The 25,276-nt window shown below is 40.5% G+C and overlaps 1 protein-coding gene across 2 annotated transcripts in view; it reads left to right on the top strand.

Moving 5' to 3' along the window:
* Window positions 1–25,276, top strand: part of KIF16B (kinesin family member 16B) — a 240,341-nt gene that overhangs the window by 31,435 nt on the left and 183,630 nt on the right. For both annotated transcript variants that reach the window (XM_075564014.1, XM_075564015.1), the window contains exons 11-12: window positions 4,726–4,791; window positions 7,578–7,637. In XM_075564014.1, the coding sequence (XP_075420129.1) occupies window positions 4,726–4,791; window positions 7,578–7,637 (126 nt within the window). The remainder of the gene's footprint in view (window positions 1–4,725; window positions 4,792–7,577; window positions 7,638–25,276) is intronic.

Below are 25,276 nucleotides of genomic sequence, written 5' to 3'. Positions count from 1 at the left end.
TGATAATAGGGAAGAGAAGATGGAGGTTAGATGACTTCCAATTGTGTAGCAAGGGCAAACGTTAAATGACTGATAGTTAACAGAACTGTCAGAATTTATACATTTTTAAGATCTGCACATCTCAGGGTAATAGAATAACACTAATTTATAATGGTGTTTATAAGAATGCGTGAAGAGCTAGCAGATAATATAGGGGAAAGAAAGTAGTGCTTAAGTGAACTTTAGAAAAGAGCGCATTATCATGATAAAAGCATAACATAATAAAAATCAAGAGGGACAAATTTTAGAAGGCAAAAAAACAAAACAAAACAAAACAAAAACAAAGAAACCCAGCAACACTATAGGAAATCTCAGGAAAGAAAGCCAAATATGCATTTGTTACAGGAAATTTACATGTCTTTGTCTCATTGTTTGAGAGCTCAAGGAGACAAAAGTAAGGGCATAGAATATTTTTATAACACAATTAAAGTTTGCCATAATCATGACAAATTCAGGAAAAAATTGCTATTTATACCATAGAAGGCGACTTTTCTTATTATGAAAAGAGCGTCTATAAAAACTTAGGGGGCTCCGACCCTGGACCAGGGGTGTGAGTGGCCTTGCTACCGTGCAGAGTGCCCTGGGAAGTGGATTGTTCGGATTAGACCAGAGCAGGCATGCTGCTCCACCTAAGAGCCCGCAACACCGGGAATCCAGATAGATAACCCCTCAGGGACAACACGGAGAGTAGAGACACCAGGAAGATTAGAGGAGGCTGGGGGGCGGGGGGGAGAAAGGGGGAATCAATCACAAGGATCAACCTAGAACCTCCTCCCAGGGGGATGAATAACAGAAAAGTGGGTGAGGGGTGACGGAGGACAATGTAAAATATGGAAAAAAACAATCTATAGCTTATTAAGAGTTCATGATGGGGGTTGGGTGGGGAGGTAAGGGGAAGAAGTGGAGAGCTAAAATCAGGGGCTCCAGTGGGAAGAGAATGCTTTGAAACTGATGGTGGCGGCATATGTGCAAATGTGTTTCACATATTGGAGGAATGTATGGATTGTGGTAAGAGCCCCCAATAAAAGTATTTTTTTAAAAAGAGGATTGTTGCAGAGGCAACTAGGTTAAAATCTGGCACCCTATCATTTGATCTCCTTTATGATTGATTAAATTTGTTCTAATTTTTAATATTTTTATGCTTTCTTTTCAGTTGAGGTTTTTATCCATTTTACTTTGCTGTTTAAATTTTTTTTCATGTGTTCTGTATATGAAATCCAGGACAGTTTAATTGATAAAGGCAGTGACTGGATTAGTAGTTTCTTAAGCTCATGACAGAAGTTTGGGGGAAATGAGCTTCTCATAATAATGAATACTGGAAAGAAGACACCGTTCTGAAATTGATTCTGGAGATGATGGCACAACTCTAACATGTTTGAACCTTTGACTTGTATGATATGTGAGTTACATATCAATAAAGAAACTAAGAAAAAGATTGAGCTCAGCAGTAAAATGAACAAAGAAATTGAGGACAGAATTCATAAAAATATAGAAATGATTTTTAAAACCTATACATTTATGCTCAGTGTCATTTGAAATATAATACATATAAATAAAAATAATTGAAATGGGTGTATGTGTGTATACACCCACATGTCAATATACAACTATATGCATTTTTGTATACTCTTAAGATTGGTGACATTTCTGCATGTAGATTTTACCTCAAAGTTTTTAAAAATAACGAGATGTCCTTTTCACCTATGAGATTGGCAAAGATCAAAAGGTTTGATTTTGTAGTATACACACTCTTCTCATTTATCATCTGCCTCGTTATATGCTATTTTTCCATTTACATCAATATTAATATGTCTGCATGTTGGTTGCTTTGCATATTATGACACTCCTTTGACGGTAATGAGTTTTGAGTAAATGGCAGGAGTAAATGGCTATGGTGCTTACTGTCAGCTTGGCATGGCTGTGATTCTCAATGGTTTGACATTACATAATAATGCAGTCACTTTCCATTTAGTGTTCTGATGCGGTCATTTTCTATTTTTGTGTAATGCCATTTTTTGCGTAGCCACTTGATTTTTGGAACCTAACCATGTTGACAACATGGAAGGTGGGAAGAAAAAGATGCTTGTATATATTTTTAGTGTAGTTGATATTGCTACAGTTTTTAGGTAATGTTACCCTTGATTTGATGACATGTGGATTTTTTTGAATACTGTCTAATCATGAACTATCATCTTATAAACATCTTTAAACTATCATCTTATAAACAAAAAGCTTGCAAAGAACAATTTTACTGTAAATGGTTCAGTGTTACCAAAGGGTTTTTTTAAAGTGCTTATGTAAACTTATCTTTACATGTCCTCCTTCAAAATGCTTTTCCAACAGGGTTGGTGGTTGTGATAACTTTCATGCACATATACTGTCATTGATGATCTACTAAGTTGATGATATGCTAGGAATTTTTATTGTAATGTTAGATGAAAAATTCCAACAGTGGGATTCTTTAAAATTAGTTGTCATGAAAGGGGCATTCTGATTGGTTGGAAAAATACCAACAATGCATAAACGGTGGTGACATGTTCAAGTTTGTCACTTTCTTTGCCTCAGTGGAAAATATTTATTGAATAGCATTAGTTTGCAAGGGTACAAAGTGGGTGAGGTAGATGCATTATGGTACACAGGTTAACAAAGCTCCTTTTTTCCACAAGGAGAGAACTGACTTTGGGTTAGTTTTCTGGTTTCACTCTCCCTAAATTACAGAAAAGTGGAATGTTAGCTGTATAAGCAGGCAACATTTCTAATGATAAAGACAACCCCTAATTAGATCATCGCTTGTATTTAGACCTTCACATCCCCGTTGCTGTAAAGGGTGAATGTGCCTAACTGCTAACTAAAAGGGAGGATTGAATTCAATAGAAGTGCCTCAAAACAGTGGTCTGGCTGCCTCCTTCTGAAAAATCAGCCATTAAAAAGAATCTAGGGAGCATAGTTTGAGCATAGAATTGAGTCGTGGCAACTCGGAGCCTATAAACATTTTGGGTTTTCCTGAGTACAGTGACTGGGTGTGTGCATGACGGGGACCCTAGAAGATGTGGCTGGGAGTTGCTGCAAGAGTTGTTGGTTTCTGTAGGATGTGGGTTTCTAATCCAACGTGAACGCCACACATACTTATGTGTGTCTTGAACCCCTCACGCGGATTGGCTGCTCAGGCGGCTTGTGAAGATAGCTCTTGCCCAGACTGATATGAAGACTTTGCCCAGAAAGTAGAACCAGCCCTACCCTGCTGGCAAGCTTCAATATACCTGTGTAGACACATGGCAAGCACAACCATGGCAGCCTTAGGCAGTCTTAAGTCTTTAGCTGAACCCAAGAAGACTACCCTGTGGGTAGTCCATTTATTTAAAAAGAAATGGAGAAGAAAACAGTAAAAACAACCAAAAAACCTTTGGGGAAGATAATTTGACAATTTAAAATAATCACTCCTATAAATTACCCCCAAATTCAACTTCCAAAATTGAATTCTATTGATACACCCAGGCGTGTTCAATTAGCTTACAGATATTCATTTTAGTCGTGCTAGAAAAGCAAACTATTAGAGAAAGCTACATTTTTATTAATAGACTACCAAGAAGCAAACCAAATTCACTGCCATTGAGTCGATGCTAACTCATAACGACCCTGTAGGACAGAGAAGAACTGTCCTTGAATTTCCCATACTGTGTGATTGTTTACTCAAGTAGCAAGCCCCGTCTTTCTTCAAGCGCCTGGTGGTGTCAAACTACTAACCTTTTGGATGACAGCCCAACACATAACATACTGAAATGAATATCCCTATAATGCTATACTGACAACAGAGTTGGGATTGTTAAAAACAGTGATGCTGGTAGAGACCGGGAAGGAAACCAAGACGTGTGCACAGGGGGTTTCAATTGTATTCATAACAGTTTAGTTAACAAGCTGAGTAGTGGTGCACTACTATACTTACAAGTCTTTCTTCCCATTTCAAGGACTAATACTCCGTATGTGTCAGAGTAGAAACGTCCTTTATAGAGCTTTCAGTGACTAATTTTTCAATGCCAGACCTTCATAATTTGTAAATGACAGTCATTCTGGTTGTGAATGTAAATTCACAAACTGGTTGTATGCAGTGCTTTTGCTTATTGTTAACATTGCCTTTTTTACTCTACAATATATCTTCGGGAAAACTCAGTACAAATCAAACTGCTTTATTTGTTTGAATGATTTCAGTTCCATTGTATGGCATGCCGGTATTTTGACCTGTTTTGCTGTTTGAACGACACCTCTGCAGCAGTAACAAAGAATGAGTGAACATACCGTGGTCAAGTCAGGCCGCACATGGAATGCCACCCAGCAGTAAAAATAAATATGTTTCATTCCCATGACTCTCAAAAACCCATGATTCAGCAGCAGTTATCTGTCCACCTTTTGCCTATTGAGCTTGCCCCTTTGTAATATATCCATATTCCAAGCAGATCAATTATCGCGGACCTCTAGGGGTTTTTGGCATCACTGAGTGGCTGCCACGGTAAGTGCACCAGGGTGGTCACTTTGAATGGAAAGAGATCTGTGTCCCGGAGGTTACGAGAGGGTGGAGAAGGGCATTGCTTTTCGCTATTTGTTTATTTGGGAATTTTGATAATGTTCTATATGTACTTTAGATTGCTGTGATTTACTAATCAGTGGTCTGTTTTATGGTTTACACTGTAGATTGCCTTCTTAGACTCCCCTACAGCTCTAAGTATGGAGGAAAAACTTCAGCAGAATGAAGCAAGAGTAAGTGTCCCCTTTTGACTTATTTTTCAAAATAACAATTTTCACTATTTATTATGAGTTAAATTTTTCCCCCATCCCTATGTATGTGTGCCTGTTTTTAACCCTTATACCATTAATGCTTATAAACCACACTTGGGGATATGTTTTCTTTGTTGTTTTAATGAGACCATCTTAGGATAGGGTTAATTAATTAATTAACTTATTTTGTCAACTAAAGGAGAATATTAAGCAAGTAAGCTAGTACAGAGAGGGAAGAGAGATACAAGCCACATGGATGATTGCCACATAATTGCCAAAGAGCCCAGCAATACAAGCCACATGATTGCCAAGGAGCCAAGGAATAGAAATTGAAAGAGATAAAGACCTCCCAGATTGAGAGAGCTTTCTCTTAGAGTTATAACCCTTATTTCAGCACTTTTACCTTCTAAACTGTGAGAAAAGGCACTTCTGTTCATTAAAGCCACCAACTTGTAGTATTCTGTTTTTAGCAGCAGTACTTATTTTAAGTACATGCTCTTGTTTGAGACTCATTTACATTCTTGGTTATATAATCATAAGTATCCTACTCCAAATCTTCTTACCTCTGCGCAGCTCCTTCACCCCCTGGTCATTTGTGTGTATGCACACGTGTGTGTATGTGAGCCACATCGTAGGGTCATTTTTGAAGATGTGCACACTTGAGTTTTTGTTATTTTTAAGTGGAATCTCTTTCAGTGTGGACACCTGCAAGTGAAAGTCTCACAGCTGCCTTGCCAAGATGCTCGGAGCATCAGAACACACAAGTGTGATAGGTCCGCTCACATACCCACGCGCATGCAACTATTTGTTGAAGGTTTTGTATTTCTCAATAAATTACCAGTGAGAATCTGTGGGCTAACTAATTAGTAGAAACTAGCAACTTCAGTAGTACTCCAATCTTTCCCCTTCTTTATGGAAAGTCTTTATATATGTCTGTGTGTGTTTATATATACATATATGTCATAGGTATGTGTCCACATAGTTGATTCTTATTATCATGGTAGTTATTTTTTCATTAAGGTCACAAATACTGACTTAGTGACTATCACACTGCCTTGTTCTAGCTCAGCAGAAAGTTTTTCCTTGCTCTTCAAATGCACATTACCTTCTAATGTCCATGAAAGCATGGAAGGGTGTCTATAAAATTATATATATATGTATATATATACAAACACATACATACATTATCTCTCTCTATATCTACATCTAAAGAATATAAGAAAATGTCCGCATTTTGCTTTGGCCAATGATAGGGTAGATTATTGGTGGGAAGACCCCTGAGTTTAGGTGGCATGGTCTTTGGTCTTGGCAACAGGGAGGTGACAGGAATGCTCACCAGATTCACTGAAAGAGAAGATTTTGAAGAGAGGAGTTTCTGCCTTCCAGAAGTACCTGTGGCTTAAAGCCAAAACCTGTTGCCATTGAGCTGTTCCCACTCAGTAGCCTTATTGGACACAGTCGAGCTGACCTATTGGATTTCCAAGGCCCCCAATCTTTATAGGGGGAAGTGCCGGTGGCATATCGGTTGACGGTCAGCTGCTAACTGAAAGGTCAGTGACTTGAGCCCTCGATCCACTCTGCAGGAGAAAGCTGTGGCAGTGGGCTGCCAGCACGATCGCAGCCTTAGAAACCCCATGGGGCAGTTCGACTACTCTAAAGGGTGGCATTTGGTTTATGTTTAGCCTTTATAGAAGCATAGTGGCATAGCTCTCTCTATCATGCAAAGCAGCCATTGGTGTAGCAGCCATGGGCTTACCTATTCTACGCAACCAGGTTTCTCCCCTCTCTTAGTTTTAAGTACCGTATATACTCGTGTAAAAGCTGAGTTTTTCAGCACATTTTTCATGCAGTTCTTGTGGTAAAATTAGGTGCCTCGGTTGATATTTGGGTCGGCTTATACTCGAGTATATATGATAAATTCTTATTCACAAGAGACATTCATTTTTCCTTCTTTGACACAGACAACAGGCTTGCCTCGTCATCATTGTGATGGCGGTGTCCCATTAAGAACTGCCTTCCAGAGTCCCCAGCTTGACTCTGTATGGGACCAGATCATTGGACCTTTTCCCTTGAGGAGTTGTTGAGTGGGAACGAACTGCTGGCCAACATTGTGCACAGGATGCATTGTGTGACAGCACTTCTGGACCTATCAGAGTACTTGTATTAACTTTGACAAACACTTTCTAACTGTGCTGCAATCAACAACGGGGGTGGGGGTTGGGGGTGGGGAGGTTTAGCTCCAAGTTCCAGCAGGCAGGAGAGAAGTGGATTTTTATCAAGATTTTCACTTTTATTAAGAATCAAGGCGGTTAACCTTCCCTCTCCTGCACTCCCTTAAAAAAAATAGATTGCAATTTGTGAATCCTATTAATTCCCTATAAAAGCAAATTATTTCCTAAGAGAAAAATACATCATCCATGGTTGTTTAACCCCCACCACATCTAATTAGAAAGAAAAGTAAATCACTCGTTCTGAGGAGCTAATGTTGTTATGCTTGAACTTTTCATTTTGATTACTATCAAGGGAAGTAGCATTTATTCAAGGACTCCATAAAAATGGCTTGGAGCACTGTGGGCAATTGGACAAGTCTTGCCTGTACTTTCCTTTGGTATAATGCTAGGAGTAGGATCAGATCAATGTGTTACAGGTTTGATTTGATTATTTCCAGGATGAAAATTGTTATCTAATTAAAAATAGAGTATGTAAATTTACTAGAAGAATATAATACTTTTCATGGAGTAATCATATATGTGTTATTTTTCTTTTAGGTTCAAGAGTTGACCAAGGAATGGACAAATAAGTGGAATGAAACTCAAAACATCTTGAAAGTAAGAGTCCCTGAAGACACTGCTGAAAGTGTCTTAGCCTATCAGGATGCCTTACCTAGTAAAACTCCCCGCCCCTAAACATGCTTATTGTGTACTCTGCTTAAGGTAATATCAGCGCCACCTATTAGTGACTCTTTTGAGCTAAGTGTTCGGGTTTGAGTTTCAAAGAATGGAAATGAGGGCTATTGGGCATTATTGTTGTATGCATTTTAACACAGACTGGTACTTGAGATGTTTGCTTTAACTTGTTGGAGTTTTACTTTTAGCAAATACTATTGTCGCTGTGTATTATGTCTTAGTGATTTTTTTTGGTACAACAAAATGGGATATTGCCTGGATTCTACACCATCATCGCAATTACAGTGTTTGAGCCCACTGTTTCAGTCACTGTGCACAATCCATCTCATCGCTACTCTTCTTTCTTTTCATCGTCCGTACTCTGCCAAGTATGATGTCTGCCTTCAGGGTCTAGTCCCCCTGATATCGTTGTTGCTTTATTAGGTGCCGTTTAGTCAGTTCGTATTCGTAGGTACCTTGTGTTCAACAGAACGGAGCACTGCCAGCTCCTGGGCCATGCCAACATTTCCCCATGCTTCAGCCCGTGTTGTAGCGATTGTGTCAGGCCATCTAATGGAGGGCCATGCTCTTTTTCCTGGTCCCTCTACTTTAGCTAGCATGACGTCCTTCTCCAGGGACTGGGCTCTCGGACAACATGTCCAAAGTACTTGAGATGAAATCTCATTGTCCTTGCCTCTAAGGAGCACACGGGCTGTTCTTCTTCCAGGACAGATCTGTTTGTTTTTTGGCAGCCCGTGGTACTTTTAACATTCTTTGCCAGTACAGTGATTCACATCCATTGATTCTTCTTCAGTCTTCCATATTCATTGTCCAATTTTAACATGCATTTGAGGCATTTGAAAATACCATGACTTGGGTCAGGCATACCTTAGTCCTAAAAGTAACATTCTTGCTTTTCAGCACTTCAAAGAGGTTTTGTGCAGCAGATTTATCTATGGGATGCTTGTTTTGATCTCTTGCTTGAATTTTCCATCACCATTGACTATGGACCCAAGCACGATGAAATCATTGGAAGCTTCAATCTTTTTTCCATGAATCATGATGTTACCCAGGGGTCCAGTGGGGAGGATTTTATACTTGTCGACATTGAGTTGTAATCCAGACTGTAGTCTTTAGTCAGCAAAGTTTCTTCCATTCTTCCTCACTTTCAGCAAGCGCGGTTGTGTCGTTGCGTATCACAGATTGTTGGTGCGCCTGCCTGCCTTCCATTCTGATGCCCCCTTCTTCATGCGCTCCCGTTTCTCTGATTATTTGCTCAGCATACAGAGTGAGTACGTACAGTGAGAGGATGCAACCTCGACACAGAGTTTGAGCCATGCAGTATGCCCTCTTCTTGGTCCATGTACCTTTTCTGTGTGAGCACAATTAAGTATTTGGAATGTTCATGTTTCTCAAGGTATTCATTGATTGTGATCCACGCAGCCTACCGCCTTTTCGAGCTTCATTCTGGTAATCTCTGTTTTTAGCTAAGGTCCATCTGACGTCAGCCATGATATCCCTTGTTCCATGTCCACTCTGAATCTGGCCTGAACCTCTGGTAGCTCTCTGTCTATGTATTGCTGCAACTGATGTTGGATTATATACAGTAAAATTTTACTAGCATGTGATGTCAGTGATATTGTTTTATGATTTGAGAATTCTGTTGGGTCAACTGTCTTTGGAGTAGGTACAAATATGAATCCTTTCCAGGCACGTGGCATCGATTTCAGCTGGAAAGTATTGGTAGAATTCCTCAATTTGTTGGTCACTAGCTTTCATAGTGAGTACATACATTTGAATAGTAGTTGCATTGATTGGATTTTCTTGTATGCAGATATAGATGTTATCACAACCTGAATCGTACTTCAAGGTAGAACTTGAAATGTCCTTTGATGATGAATGCGGCGCCATTCTCCTGGTTTTGTTATTCCTGCCATAGTAAACCATATGATTTTCTGATTCAAAATAGCCAGTCCCAACCCTTTTAGCTCAATAATGCCTAAAATTTCAATCTTTACAAGTTCCATTTAATTTAAATGACTTCCAATTTTCTTAGATTCATAGTTTGTACATTCCAAGTTCTGCTTATTAGTAGTTTTCGTACCTGTTTCTTCCTATTTTGAGCCATGCCCTATCCACAAGCGAAGGTCCCAAAGGCGTTTCTTACGCACACTTTACTCCATTCATGTCCTTCTGGTCAATTCTACTTTGAGAAGGCAGCTCTTCATCCGTCATATTTTCAGTGCCTCCTGACCTGAGGGGCGCATTTTCTAGGCCTGTCTTTGACCGTGTTCTATTTCTGTTCGTTCAATTTTCAGGAGCTGACAATGCTTTGATGTCATCCATAGGTTGTCAGGGGCTCACTCCTCAGAAGTGGACAGCCTATTCCTTTTTTGTAGTCGGGGCTTCATTTGGAAGTTTTGCTGAAACATGTTCATTTGGTGTGGCCTTGTTGGTACTTGAAATACCAGTGACATAGCTTTCATAACAACAACAACAACAACACACAGGACACCACAGTAAGATAAACTGACAGACATGTGTTGGCTCCTGACATTAGAAGTCTAATATTCAATGACATCTACTTTGCTCTTCCACTTTTGTTCAACCCAGTAAAAGCAATACATTCAATAAAGACTTCTAATGTCAGTGTTGTAGAGTATGCTTACACAGCATGGCTAGTTTTCAAGAATCTCTAAACTGGAATTGCCTATCAGATTTTTATTTATTTTTTTATGCCTTGTGAGGGCTAGACAGTAATTGACAGAGTTTTGGAGTGACCCATTGTGAATGATAATTAATAATGACCTCAGTTCTTCCAATTCTTCCTTAAATTAAATGTTTCTTTGATTTCTCACTTTCTACCAAGTTGTCAGAAAACCTTTGTCATCTATTGATGACACACTAGATTGGTGGTTCAAATTTTGTGCTTTGATAGGGACTTTCTGACTTTATGCATGAAAGATGGTAATACAGAAGTGATTGAAGTTTATGTGATGTCTTTGGAGACGAGACTTTCTCTAAGAATTCAAGTTTAGACCTGGAATTTGTAAGGGTGATCGATGAGATTTAACTCAACTCAACTCTCCGCTCAACGCTAACTTGAATCCCTTCACATGATAGTGTGGCACCAATCACTGTGTCATGGGGACATGTCTGTGAAAGGTTGAATCAGCCATTGCGTTTTAACAACCCTCAGAGAGCAGGGCGGGCAACAGATGGTGTAAAGTTCTCCTTGTATCATTGAAGTGATTTTCCCTGCTCCGGAGAGTCAAAGCACAGTTCCCGTGGTTGTTTTGAAGCCCTGTGTTCTGTGCGGTGAGGTGGTCCTCGGGGAAGGCCGCGGTCTTTGATCTCCATCAGCAAGTGCTTCTGCAGGCCCTCCTCACGTGCAGCACTTCCAGCTGTGTCATCTGCATGGTACAGGCTGTCCACACAGCTCCCCCATCCTGAAGCCGCATTCTTCTTCATACGATCCAGGTTTTCCGCTGACTTGTTCAATATTCAGACCAAACAGGTATGGTGAGAGGTCACAACCCAATCTCACACCTTGGTTTTGTAAATAGCTTTAAAATGTTTTATATGGCTTTTAAAAGAATGTTTAAATATGGCTTTTAAAAGAATGTTTAAAGCCACTTTATATGCCTTCCAAATAACTTTGTGAGGATTGTGCTTCAGAATAAATCACCGGTAGTTTGAAGTAGAGCCTAAAACGTGTAGCTGTTGTGTGGTTGGAGTGACAGGAGGAACTCTGACTCTGCAGTGTCTGTGCAGAGCAGAGCGAGTGTGGGGCTACTTGAATCTCTGCAACTTGGTTTCTTCTTCTCCTTTTTCAATACTTTCTTTCTTTTAAAACAACCTGTCTTTTGAAGTGAGAGCCTCCTGGCTTTGTTTTGCATTTCCATTGCTTTCTTTCCACAGGACTCCTCATAATGAACTGACCGGGGTTTGAGGGTAGAAAGGCGAATCAGACCCAGAATCTGTAATTAAGGAGGCTTTTCCTTGGCACCCAAACTCAAGTTCATTTCCACTTATAGCAACCTGGTAGGAACTAGTGGATCTGTGTCATAGGGTTTCCGAGCCTGTAAATCTTTATGGGAGAGACTGCCACATTTTCCTCCTGTGGAACAGCTGGTGGGTTTGAACTAATGACTTTTCAGTTATCAGCCATGGTACTACCAGGGCTCCTTTTGCTTGGAAAGTGCAAAATTGTTTGTAAAAGAAATGGTAAGTTAATTTTTTTAGGCTTTCATTGTATGGAATTTTGATACATCTTATACATAAACAAAAAACATTAATATTTGTTGAATCAAATTTAGAGGATGGAGCATATTTACATCCATATGATGATGAAATACTTTTGCATATGCTTGAGGCTTGGTGGTTTAATATTTCTACTTTGGTGGAAAAGAAGTTGGGTACTATAAACCACTGGCAAGGATGAATAAGTTTTTACTCTATCAGAATATTTGACTATTAAGAAATATACTAAAATAAAATTGAAAGCTTTCACTGCTTTAACCTTTCCGAGTTTAAAGTTTCATGAGGAGGCATGCTTTATTCTATGCTCGTTAATTTTATGTTATGATAGACTTAACAAGTTGAACATTTGCCATTTGGAAATTATAGGAACCTCTAAGGCATTTGTTTTCTCAGGCTGGCAATGGTTTTCCATTTCTTGTAGAAGATGACTGTTAGATTGCAATGGATTTGGGAGGAGTACTAAGAACTAGAACTGTATTTCAGCAGGCTTGTGGTGTACCAGGTTTGTGGAACAACTTTCCTGTAGTCTTCTGGATGCTTCCTTCCTGTGTTTTAAATACTGTCCCCTTGGTTAAATTAATGACACTATCAATAGAATTACCTTATAAATATCCCCAGGGGAATGACTGATAATGTCCTCCAGCATAAAGTGATAAGGATGTCTCTGAAGTGAAGGAGAGGCATCCATAAACCATGGATGTTTGAATGAAGTTTGGCCTCACACTGAATTCTAGCCCCAGTCTTAGAACAATTGCTTCTTATGACGTGGCCCTGCTTGATACTATCATGAAGAGATCACTGCATATATGGATTTTATAGCAAAGTGTGACGAAGACACAAGATGCCCAACTCTCAGGAAGAGTAGTTTCTGGGGTCTTAAAGACTTGTTTTCACACAAGCAGCCATTGGAGTGAGGTGTGAACTGGTTTAAATGGCAGCTTATTAGTGCATGTGGTTTTGTGGCCCTGGCTAGCTTAGCAGGTTTCTGTTGCTCCACTTAAGCATGGGATGGGCTAGCCTTCGATAATCTCCCTCCCCGGAGGTGCCTGACTTGATGTCATGGGGAGGCTGATGCGGCCTGTTGGCCTCATCCTCCCGCGGGCTCATTTGTTGGCTGGAGGTCCCCAGAAACAGCAAAAGCAGAGATGATCCAATATCTGAGTAGCATTGAGATCTTCACTTGCATCTCATTTGTTAGTGTCCCTTTAGCAAAAGCGAGTCACTGGCTTCACCCGAACTCAAGACAGAGCGAAATTAGTCTTCTCAGTTTTGTCAAAAACGTACCGCAAGCATCTTTTTTGCCAAGCTCTGTTTCCATCCCAGCCAGTCTCAGTGGTTTGCAATCATGCTTGTATGGGGTAGTGTGAGTTACTGGCTCTCGAGAGGACAAGGTGTTCAAAACAAAATGATTTGGGTTGGAGTTATTGCGTTAACGATGATGTAAGAAAGAGCGTTATGAGCGTTTGTTTTCTTCCTGGAGCGTTAGGCTGCAAGGTGAGCTGCTCCACGTGAGAGGGTGGGGCTACCTGCTTCCTAAAGATTTACAGCCTAAGACCCTTCTGGGGCACTTCTACCCAGTCTTGTACCTTCACTATGTATAAGAATCACCCTGTCAACAATGGGATTACATTGGTTTACCTCCTTATGGACTTTCCTGTTTCTCATAACATCACTGTAAGATGTAGATAGTAGTAACTCACTCACTCACTGCCATCGAGTCAATTCTGTCTCCTATCAAAAGTATAGGACTGGCTAGGACTTCCCTCATGGGTTTCGTGGTCTGTAACTCTAAAAGGAATGGAAAGCCCCGTCACTCTCCAGCAGTGATAACACAGTAGAGATGAGTGTGAGTAGAGACTAGTGATAACACAGCAGAGCCGAGTGTGAGTAGAGGCTAGTGATAACACAGTAGAGCCGAGTGTGAGTAGATTTGTGATAACACAGTAGAGCCGAGTGTGAGTAGAGGCTAGTGATAACACAGTAGAGCCGAGTGTGAGTAGAGACTAGTGATAACACAGTAGAGCCGAGTGTGAGTAGAGGCTGGTGATAACACAGTAGAGATGAGTGTGAGTAGAGACTAGTGAGAACACAGCAGAGCCGAGTGTGAGTAGAGGCTAGTGATAACACAGTAGAGCCGAGTGTGAGTAGATTTGTGATAACACAGTAGAGCCGAGTGTGAGTAGAGGCTAGTGATAACACAGTAGAGCCGAGTGTGAGTAGAGACTAGTGATAACACAGTAGAGCCGAGTGTGAGTAGAGGCTGGTGATAACACAGTAGAGATGAGTGTGAGTAGAGACTAGTGAGAACACAGTAGAGCCGAGTGTGAGTAGAGACTAGTGATAACACAGTAGAGCCGAGTGTGAGTAGAGGTTGGTGATAACACAGTAGAGGCGAGTGTGGGAGCTTCATGTGAATCTGAACAGAAGTCACTGTCAAAACCCCTGCAGGCAATGCCCGTTATCTTTTTTCAGCGCATTCACATGTACATATCGTATTGGGCTCCCTCTTGATTGGAAAGCAAGAGAAAGGTGTTAGTGTGCTTAATACAGTTCATAGCTGTTAATTTGTCAACTGCTGATTAATGTTAGGCTCCAACTGTTAATCCCCATCACAGTGTGCTGCGTTTTCTAGAGTTCTACTCTTGCAACTATTTTTTTTCCAAGATGACACGCATAGTGAAAAATCAAAGTTCCTTGTTCTCTGAAACTGGGACTTGATAATCAATGTGGAGGTGGCTTGTCAGTGCAATGGCTACAGCCCTGACAGCAGCCTGAAAGACTTGGTGGGGTCAGAGGCTGAGCCAAGCTACTCACAGACCCACCCCGATGTTATGTCAATAGCAGCAAGTCTTCCAAATTCTCCATGGTGGCTTTTTTTCTCACCTTGAAGAAACTGCTCCTAAATAAAGGTATTCCAAGTGTTTGTTGGTGCTTACTTTTGAATAACGTTTCTGGAGCAGAAGGTGTAGAAATATGTCAACCGTATCCTGTTAAATATGGGTAGCCTGCAGTAAATTATTTTGAATGCATAAGGGATTTTCCTTCTGGTCTCTGTACTGAGGTATGTGTGCTGACAGCTTTATATATTTATTGCCGCAGTGAGGGTGGAAAAGATTGCTTGGCTATTTGTAACTGTGCTTTATGTATTTCCAAACTCACCAACACCAAACTCCACACTCGCTGCCTTTGGGTTGATTCTGGCTCTTCGCAATCTTACAGGACCGGGTAGAACTGCCCCTGTGGGTGTCTGAGACGGTAACTCTTTACACGGGTAGAAAGTTTCAGACTGCTGGCCTTTTGGTGAGCAGCCCAGTGCATAACCACTGTGCTGTAGGCGCTTAGCTCAGGTGGCAAAGACGCTGAAAAAGTGACCATTTCATGGCATCGAAACCCAGAAAACCACTGCCCCCATATCTGTTCCAACTTCTAGCTTAGCTACCTGTACAGGCTTTCCAAGGCTGTAAATCTTTCCCGCGGCAGGTAGCTGCATGTTGTTGCCACGGGGCAGATGGTGCCCTTGTACAGGTAGCAGCCAGTGCTTACTGGACACCACCGCTCAACAGCAGCATCTATACATTTGTCGGCCATGCCACCCAGGAGTACGTTTCACCCAACCCTAGACCAGTTCTCCGAGCTGTGAGCCTGCAGTGGAGTGACTCGTGGTGGCATAACAGTGAGCACAGGGTGTGGAGTTGGTGCTTGGCTTGCTTAGACTAATGACCTTTTCCCATACAGTGTTCAACACAGATCATTCTTTTGATACTGGTCTCGGGATTTTCTGTTTCTCAGAGTCGAGCTATCAGAAACTAAGAGTCATCATACGAAATGAGCAGGAACACATGGAAAATGTCGTATCTAGCACAGTGTCAGCCTTGTAAACATTATAGCAATGTTACTCATTTTTCTTATTTATTTTATTTTCTCTGAATTCATTCCCTTATACGTAAAGTGGAGATGCTCATAACACGTGTCTTCCCAATTGCACGGAAAAGAAATGATGGATGTAGAAATTTTAGAAAGTTTATTATATTCTGCAGATAGCACATGACATAATTTGTAGAGTCGTCTGATGAAGCACTCAGCAGCTAATGGAAAAGTCTGGTTTTCCCTGAACCCATCATCTGATCTCTGGGAGGAGGACGTGGCAGTCTGCGTCAAGATTTACAGACCCGGAAATCCTACATCACAGTGCTACTCTCTGTCCCGTAGTCACTGTGGGTTGGAATCAGCTTGATAGTGTGTGTTTTTGCTTTACGGTCATGTAACATTATTTATTTCAAATAACAGGAAACCCAATTCCAAACTAGTTTAAGTGGTAAAGGTGTTTTATGAGCTCCCAGGTCCAGACAGTGCTGGTGGGGCTAGGGCGGGCTTTAGGCTCGGTTGATCAAGGTCTAGCTCTGGGAACACTCATGGTTCCGCTATTTTCGTTTATTAGCTTAATCTTTAGATGGTCTACTTTCACAGTGCCACGATTAGAACAGCATCTCTAATGCATATGCATCCACGGCACTGTCCCAAATGCAGTAAATCCTCCAAATTCCAGCTTTGCACTTCCTGGTGCATTTCCCAATCGCTCCCTGGGGTCAGCGAAATACCTTGTGTAGAGTGGCTTAGACCTGAACTACATTCAGTTAATTACTTTGATAAGGAAATGGGTCACCCTCATTGGGGTGAAGTCAAGCCCCTTCACACACACAGCTTAGAATTAGGGGTGCAGGAGTGGGTGCATCTTGGTGACACCTTTCACTCTTTCCTCCATACATAATGTCTCTGGTGTAAGATATGTTCACGGCAACCAAAATCAAAACCAAACGCTGACTCATGGAGGTCCTACAGGACAGGGCAGAATGGTAACTTTATAGGAGTAGAAAGTCTGTCTTTCTCCTGTTCAAGACAACAGGATATGCAAATTAATTGAAATGTTCTTTTTATTGTTCGAAAGAAAATATTTTAGAATACCTTCTGTATGACTCAGAAATTCTATTTTCAGCTGCCCTATGGCATGAAACAATCCACTGACTATCTGTTCTGTGGCATCACAGGAGCTGAATATCTTTTCTGTGGTAGTATTATAGGAGAATCCTGTCTCTTTGGGTGTGAAAAATTGAAAAGTGAGCAGTATTGAATTTCATGCACTTAAATGAATTTCCCTTTTCTACTTTAGAATGATTATATGATGAGCTATAAATGTGCTTGCATTCATGGCTGCAGCTTTTCATAGATAGTGGTAAATTTGGCTTAATTTTCATTTGACCCCCTACAGCTGGATGTTCTCCATCCTAGCCTACCTAGCAACGGTTGCTCTAAGTGACACGTTTGCATTGCCCTCCGTTAGTAACATAACAGCAGGTTTCAGTAATGACTTTTCCTTACCATCCTGGTTGATTTTGCCTTTTCATTATTTAAGAATGACAGCAGTTTCTCTCAATGCCAAGCAGCAGAACTCCAAGCCTCTTAGCAGAAGTGATAGTTTTAAGACATATGTGTTTATATGACAGTGTAACTAGCAAGTAGGCATCTACTGAGAAAGAAATATAGACCTAGGTTGCATATGGATATTTATGACCAGACTACTTGGAAACTTTTGGAGTTGCAGAGCTGGGGTTGGGAAGGCTATACATTTCCAACAGATAGTACTTTATAGTGCTAGCTTTCTCAGTTAAATACAGCCTTACTGAGCAAGTTATTTCTGCCACCTAGATAAAAGGACTTAGCTCCAAATAGCTCTGATTTCTCCTTGAAAGAATCTAACAGCGCAGACATTACTGAAGATGGTTATTTTCTCTAGAGCTAATGTGCTGTGTATTAATGTATCATAATTATGCATTTCTTGTCTTTGCAATAAAGTAAAAATTATACTTGCAATTTTAGCAGATTGTACAGAATTAAGCACCTGAACTTGCTGTGACTTTTTTTTTTAATGTTTATAATGTCTTAGTTTCATCCAAAGCATGTCATAGAAAGCTGATTTTTTCATACAGAAGTGGTTTGCACTAAGAATTACCCTTTCAAAATGCAGGCTATTTTTGAGTTTGATTGCACTTGACCCAACTCATGGATTTTTGATCACCCTATACATATGAAATATGGACATTGAATTAGGAAGATGGGGGAAGAATTGATGCATTTGATTTATGACACTGACCAAGAATATTTAAAGTACCATGGGCTATCAAAAGAACAAAGTAGTCTTGAATGCTATTTAGAAGCAAGATTGGTTAGACTTTGTTTCACATACTTTGAACATCAAGAGAGATCCTTCCCTGGGAAAGAACCTCCTGCTTTTTAAAGTAGAAGGTCAATGAATAAGCAGAAGACCCTTGATGAGATGGATTGACAAAGTGGCTGCAACAGTGGGCTCAAACATAACAAAAATGGTCAGAATGACACTGGCCCAGACGGTGCTTTGTTTAGTTGGACATAGGGTTGCTATGAGTTGGAGCCGATTCGACAGCGCCTAACAACTGCAGACTCTTACGAAGAAAATCAGCAGTGATACCTTGAAATCTATATTTTTGAACAACTTCCCAGAGCCTTACAAAAATTTGAGTACCACATCCCTTAAACATGTGGAAAACTACACCTTAAGTCCATCTCTGTTTATTGCAGGGGCATAGAACAAAAACAAAACAAAACAAAGGTGCCTGTGGGAAAAAGCAAAACAATAGGCAGAACATGCTCAGCATATCTCAGACTGCAGGAACTTTAGATAGAAAAACCAATCAAGCCTCGAGTTTCAACAATGAAGGATTCTATGGGCAAAATATTGACTGATGCTAGAAGCATCCAAAGAAGATGGCAAGAATAGAGTCACTATAGCAAAAAGAACTAGTCAGCATCCAACATCCTATTTTAAGAAGGAGCATATGACCAAGAACCAGTGGCACTGAAGGGAGAAGTACATACTGGATTGAAAGCATTCATCACCATTATCCCCACAGACAAACAAACAAACAAACAAGCAAACACTGCTGGAATTGGTGAAACGTTTCAACAGGCTGAAGAAGCACTGAAAGCACTCACTCATCTATGCCAGGAAATTAGGAAGACAGATTCTTTCAAAGAATGGTGACCCAGCAGAATGCTCAAATTATGGAACCCCATCATTGATATCACATGCAAGTCAGTGTTTTGCAGATCACCCTCCAGCAACAGTTGCAGCAGTACATTGACAGAGTTGTCACAGTTTCAGGCCAGACTAACAATGGACATGGAAGAAGGGATTTAATAGCTGATGTTAGATGGATCTTGGCTGAAATCAGAGAATCCCATCAAGATGTTTACTTGTCTCATATTGATTAGTCATAGGAATTTGACAGTGTGGATCATAACAAACTATAGATCACCTGGAGAAACGGAACTCCAGAGTACTTCAATGTGGTCATACAGAACCTGTACATGGATCAGGAGACAGTCATTTGAGCAGAACAAGTGGATACTGGCTGCATGGCTTAAAATCAGGATAGGCATGAAGCAGGGTTATATCTTTCACCACCCTGAATCAGTCTGTATGCTGAGCAGATAATCATAGAAGCTGGGTTATAGAAGAATGTGAAGACTTATTAACTACCTGTGATAATAAACACATGACACAACCTTGCTTGCTGAAAGGAAGGAGGACATGAAGCACTTGCTGACAAAGATTAAGGAGTAGAGCCTTCAGTATGAATTAAAACAATGTAAAAACCCCACATTCTCACAATTGGCCCCATGGGTAACATCATGGTAAGCAGAGAAATATTGAGATGTCAAGGACTTTGTCTTGCTTGGGACCACAATAAATGCTCATAGAAACAGCAGTCAAGATACCAAACAATGGAATTTCAATGCAAACAATGATATCGAGGCTCAGAGGGCACAGGGTTAAGGAACATATGTTGTTAGGCGCCATTGAGCTGGCTCCAACCCACAGTGACCCTATACACAGCAGATGAAGCATTGTCCAGTCCTGCGCCAGCCTCACAATGGTGCCAGAACCCGTTGACTCAGCCCTGTGTCAATACATTTCATTGATGGCCTTCCTCTTTTATGATGCTGCTCTACTTTACCAAGGATGATGTCCTTCTCCAGGGACACTGACTCTGTGCCCAGAGTATGTAAGGCAAAGTCTCACCATCCTGGCATCTATGGAGCACCGTGGCCTCACTTTGTCCAACACAGAGCTGTCCTTGTTGCGGTTCATGTTCCTTTCCACATTCTTCTCCAGCAGCACAATTCGGATGCTCCGGTTCTTCTTTGGGCATCTTTATTCGGTGTCCAACCTGCACATGCATATGATGCATTGGAGGATGCCATGGCATGGGTAAAGCAAACTTTCGCCTAAAAAGTAACATCGTTGCTTTTCAATTAAAGGGGTCTTGTGTGGCTGATTTACCTAATGTAATATGTCTTGTGATCTCTTCACTGCTGCTTCTGTGAGCACAGAATGTGAATCCAATCAGGACAAAATCCTTGACAGCCTCTTCTCCATTGATCATGATGCGACCTATTCATCCAGAAGATCAAAAGGAATTTGATCTTCTTTACAGTGATTTGTAATCAATTATGAAACTACCATTCTTGATGTTCATCAGCAGGTGCTTCATTTTACTCCTCACTTTCAGCAAAAAAAAAGTGTGTCATCTGCATATTGCAGGTGCTTAATAAGCCTTCCTTCAATCCTGATGCCACGTCTTTCTTTATATAATCTAGTTTCTTGCTCAGTATAAAGATTGAACAAGTACGGTGAGTGGATACAACCCTGACTCACACCTTGCCTGATTTTAAACCCTGTTTCTGTTCCGACTGTCTCTTGAGCCAGGCATAGGTTCTGCAGGAGCACAATGACGTGCTCCGGGATTGCCATTCTTCTCAGAACTGGCCGTTTTTTGTTGTGGTCCACACAGCTGAGCACCTTTGCACAGTCAACAAAACACCAGTAAACACCTTTCTGATCTTCTTTGCTTTTTGCGAGGATTCATGTGACATCGATAGTGATACCCCTTGTTCCACGTCCTCTTCCGAATCCAGCCTGAGCCCCTGGCAGCTCCTTGTCAATGTGCTGATAAAATTGTTGTTGGATGATATTAGCAAATTTTATTTGCATGTGATTATTCATTACATTGTTCTGTAATATAGCATTCTGTTGGTCACCTTTATTTGGAATGGGCACAAATCTAGATCTCTTGCACTCAATTGGCCAGGTAGCCATTTTCCAAATTTCTTGCCAGATGAGTGAGTGAGTCCAGTGCTTCCTCAGTTTGTTGAGATATACCAATGGGTATTCCATAAATTCCTGAGGCCTTCTTTTTGGCTAATGCATTCAGTGTAGTTTGAACTTCTTCTTTGGTTCTTGGTCATATGCTACCTTCTGAAAAGGTAGAACAGCTACCAGTCAACTAGGAATATACAGCAACACCAAATCCACTACCATCGAATTGATTCAGACTCATAGTGATCCAATAGACAGAATGGAACTACTCCGTAGGATTTCCGTAGCTATAAGTATTTCAGGAGCGGGCAGCCTCCTCATTCTCTCTCTGAGTTTGTGGTGGGTTTGGGCCACAGCCTGTTTGATCTTTTGATTAACAACCCAATCTGCATCCCACTGCATCACCAAGGTCCTCAGGAAAGTAAGCTACAGGGGAGGTGAAAATGTTAGTTACAGAGGTGCACTTACTGGTCTGTGCCAGGAAATTTGGAAGAAATCTACTTGGCCAACTGTTTGGAATAGATCTATATCTTACCCATTCAAAAGACAGATGTCCCAACAGAATGTTCAAATTTGAGATCCATATCAATTATATCACATGCAATTAAAATTTTGCTGAAGATCACTCAACAAATGTTGTAACTGTATATTAGCGGCAAGCTGCCAAAGGTTCTGGCTGAATTCAGAAGAGGACATGTATGTTAGACAGGGTTCTCTAGAGAAACAAAACCAGGATACTAATGATTTTTTTAATATAAATATCATAAGAAATAAACAGTTAATTAATCTATACAGCAGTACAGATGGCTCAATGCAACTCATTTCTGTGAGACAGCTAATAAATACATTGGCCGTCCTTCAAGTCTTGAGGGCCACCAGGTAGACCTCTGTAGAGCAATTCAGACTATCCGGCCACAGGTAGCAAACAGCAAGGCAGGTCACCAACAGTCAGCCAGATGACAGGGTCCGACAGTCCCCAGCTCAAGAGATGTATACACCAGTAGTGTGGCAAAGCAGGTCTTGAAACCTCAAACTACAGCGACACCATCCACAGGTTAGGTGTCCCACAGGTAGGGTAGCTTGCAAATTGAGGCAGAGAACAAGCTAAGGCAGCCGCACAATGTCTGATCATCAAAGAGCAAGAGAGAAGAAAGGCAAGGCTCATTGAGCCATTTAGCTCTCCGCCCTTCAATTAATCCCACATGTGTTCACTGGTCACGTTGGCACAATAAACGTATCTATCACAACATGGAACAAGGGATATCATTGCTGATGCCAGATAGATTTTGGCTGGAAGAATACCAGAAAGGGATTTGATTGTGTGAATAGGCTTGAGAAGAATGGAAATCCCTGAACACTTAATTGGTCACATTATATATCCACCCCTCAGTTGCAGAAATAGATCATTAACAGTACCTTCAAAGTTGGCAGCACTTCCCCTCTGGCTATTAATATCTTATAGCATGATGTCTACAGGTAGAGTTTTGATACTCCTTTTTTGACACTTATAAACGTGGAATACTATAAAAATGTATTTGTAAATGAATGAATTTTTAAATGAAGCCATTTAAAGCTGGCTTCATTTATTTAAAACTATATTGGTAAGTTCCATCTATGCTTCTGAATATTATACTCATTCGTTTTATTTTAAAATAATTTTATTGGGGGCTCATACAACTCTTATCACAATCCATACATATATCCTGTGTCAAGCACATTTGTACTTTTGTTGCCCTCATCATTCTCAGAACATTTGCTTTCCGTTTGAGCCCTTGGTGTCAGCTCCTCATCATTCTTTTTATTTTTAAGTGCTGTAAATTATTAAATAAATTTGAGCATATCATCATTTGTGCATTCCATGCTTTGCACTAATTCTTAAAAGTGATTGAATCATTTAATACCCTTGCCTACTATATATGAGAGTCCCAGTTTCCTGTTCTTACTGATACTTTCAACTTAAAAATATATACATTTTTTTGATTTTTCAATCTGATTGGTATCTAGCCGTGTTACATTGTGGTTATACTTTGAATGTCCTGATGGAATGAAAATGAAAACACAAAAACCAGTGTCCCATTACTGTTAATTAACATAGTTTTCTATCTGACTTCTCTTCTGCCCTTGTCATCACTGTGTAGTTCAGTGTTGCACATTCTCAGTCTTGGGCATACCTCGACCCCTCTCCAGCTAACTTCATTTTTGTGTATGAATAAATCAGCTGCTTGGCCATTTAAGTGGTCTGTTACTTATTCAGGCACTGTCTCTTCACAAATGTTCAGGGGCAGGGTGTGGTGGTTCTGAGGGTTCTGGGGTGTACTTATGTGGTGATGAGGAATTGATCCAACTGTACCAGGTGTTTGACTTCAATTTAGATCACTGCCATTCTCAAGTCATTGTTGAGGCTTTTTGAATATGTATTCTACTGGTCCCTTACCCATTTTTTTCTTCTTAGCTGTTGTCTCCAAGCCTTTGCACTTTTAAAAAAAGCCAGTTTTGAGTTCTTTTTACAAGGTGAAGAAATAATAAGCATAATTACGATAGAAAATTTGTTCACATATTAAATGACTTAGAGATCTTTATTTATCTTAAAAATTATCTTTAGTAAACATCTTCTGTAACCTAAATAATGCCCTATACTTATTCTGGTGAAAAAAGTTCATTTAGCAAGAATGTTTTTAAATATCCTGGTTTAGCAGTCAAGCTACTTATAATAAATGATTTTTGAAAGTCTCTGTTGAAGACTTTAATAGCTTCTAAACTATTAGAAGTATCAGGGTCACAGTGGGTGCACTTTAATGTCTCACTGATCCAGCTCAGGAGTCTTAAAGAGACCTTTTGCATTCTAAACTGATTGCAATCCTGTCTCCTTTGTTGTCTGAGCCTCGACTGGTCTTAGTTTTTGTCTCTGTCAAAAGCACTTTGTCATGTTAAAAAGATTTCCTAAAATGCTGTAAGACATCTGAGAGATACTCTTGTTCAAAGAACATAGAATGATAGAATGTTAAGGATTATCAGTCTAAAAGAGAATTAAGGTACAAGGGTTCCCTTGCCTCCTCCTCCTCCCTATTTTAAGCAAAGAAGGAAACGGAAACTGTTGATATTATTGTGTGTCATTGAGTCAATACTAACTTAAAGCTGCCCCATGTACAGCAGAACCCCCTGGTACCTTCCTCTTTGTCGCTGGCCCTCTACTTTACCAAGCAGGATATCCTTCTCTAGAGACGGGTCTTTCCTGATAACCTGTCCATAGAATGTGAGATGAAGTCTCACCTTATAACAGGTCTAAAGAACTTGATGTGAAATCTTGTACTTTTAAAGAGCATTCCGGTTGTACTTCTTCCAAAGCAGTTCTGTTTGTTCTTTGGCAGTCCATGGTACTTCCAATATTCTTCACCAGCACCACGATTGAAATGCATCGATTTTTCTTTTTCAGTGTCAAACTTTAACATTGCCTATGACGCAATTGAAAATACCATGGCCTGGGTCAGGCTCCCCTTAATCCTAAAAGTAATATCCTTGGTTTTCAATACTTCAATGAGGTCGTGTGCTGAAGATTTAGCCAATGCAGTGGGTTGTTTGATCTTTTGACTGCTGCTTCCATGAGCATTTATTGTGGTTCCAAGAAAGACAAACTCCTTGATAATGTCAATCTGTTCTCTGTTTCTCACAATGTTATCTGTTGGTCCAGTTGTGAGGCGTTTGGCCTTCTTCACATTGAGTTGTCATCCATACCGAAGGCTGCAATTCTTCATCTTCATCAGCAAGTGCTTCAAGTCCTCCCTTTCTACAAACAAGCTTGTGTCATCTGCAGGTTGTTATTAAGCCTTTCTTCAATCCTGGTGAGAGGATACAACCTTGACTCACACTTCTCCTGATTTTAAACCGTGCAGAATGCCCTTGTCCTGATCAAATGACTATCTCTTGGTCCATGTACAGGTTATACTTGAGCACAGTGAAGTGTTCTAGAATTCCCATTCTTCACAAGACTATCCATAGTTTGCAGTGATCCACACAGTCAAATACCTCGGCACGATCAATGAAAGACAAGGAAACATCTTTGTGGTATCTCTGATTTCCGCCAAGATCCATCTGACATTAGCCAGATCCCTTGCTCCAGGTCCTCTTT

This window comes from Tenrec ecaudatus, chromosome 12 (genome assembly GCF_050624435.1).
Source record: "Tenrec ecaudatus isolate mTenEca1 chromosome 12, mTenEca1.hap1, whole genome shotgun sequence".
In the NCBI taxonomy this organism is placed as follows: domain Eukaryota; kingdom Metazoa; phylum Chordata; class Mammalia; order Afrosoricida; family Tenrecidae; genus Tenrec; species Tenrec ecaudatus.
Note: the sequence above shows the minus strand (reverse complement) of the source record. Positions and strands in the feature narration are given on the sequence as shown.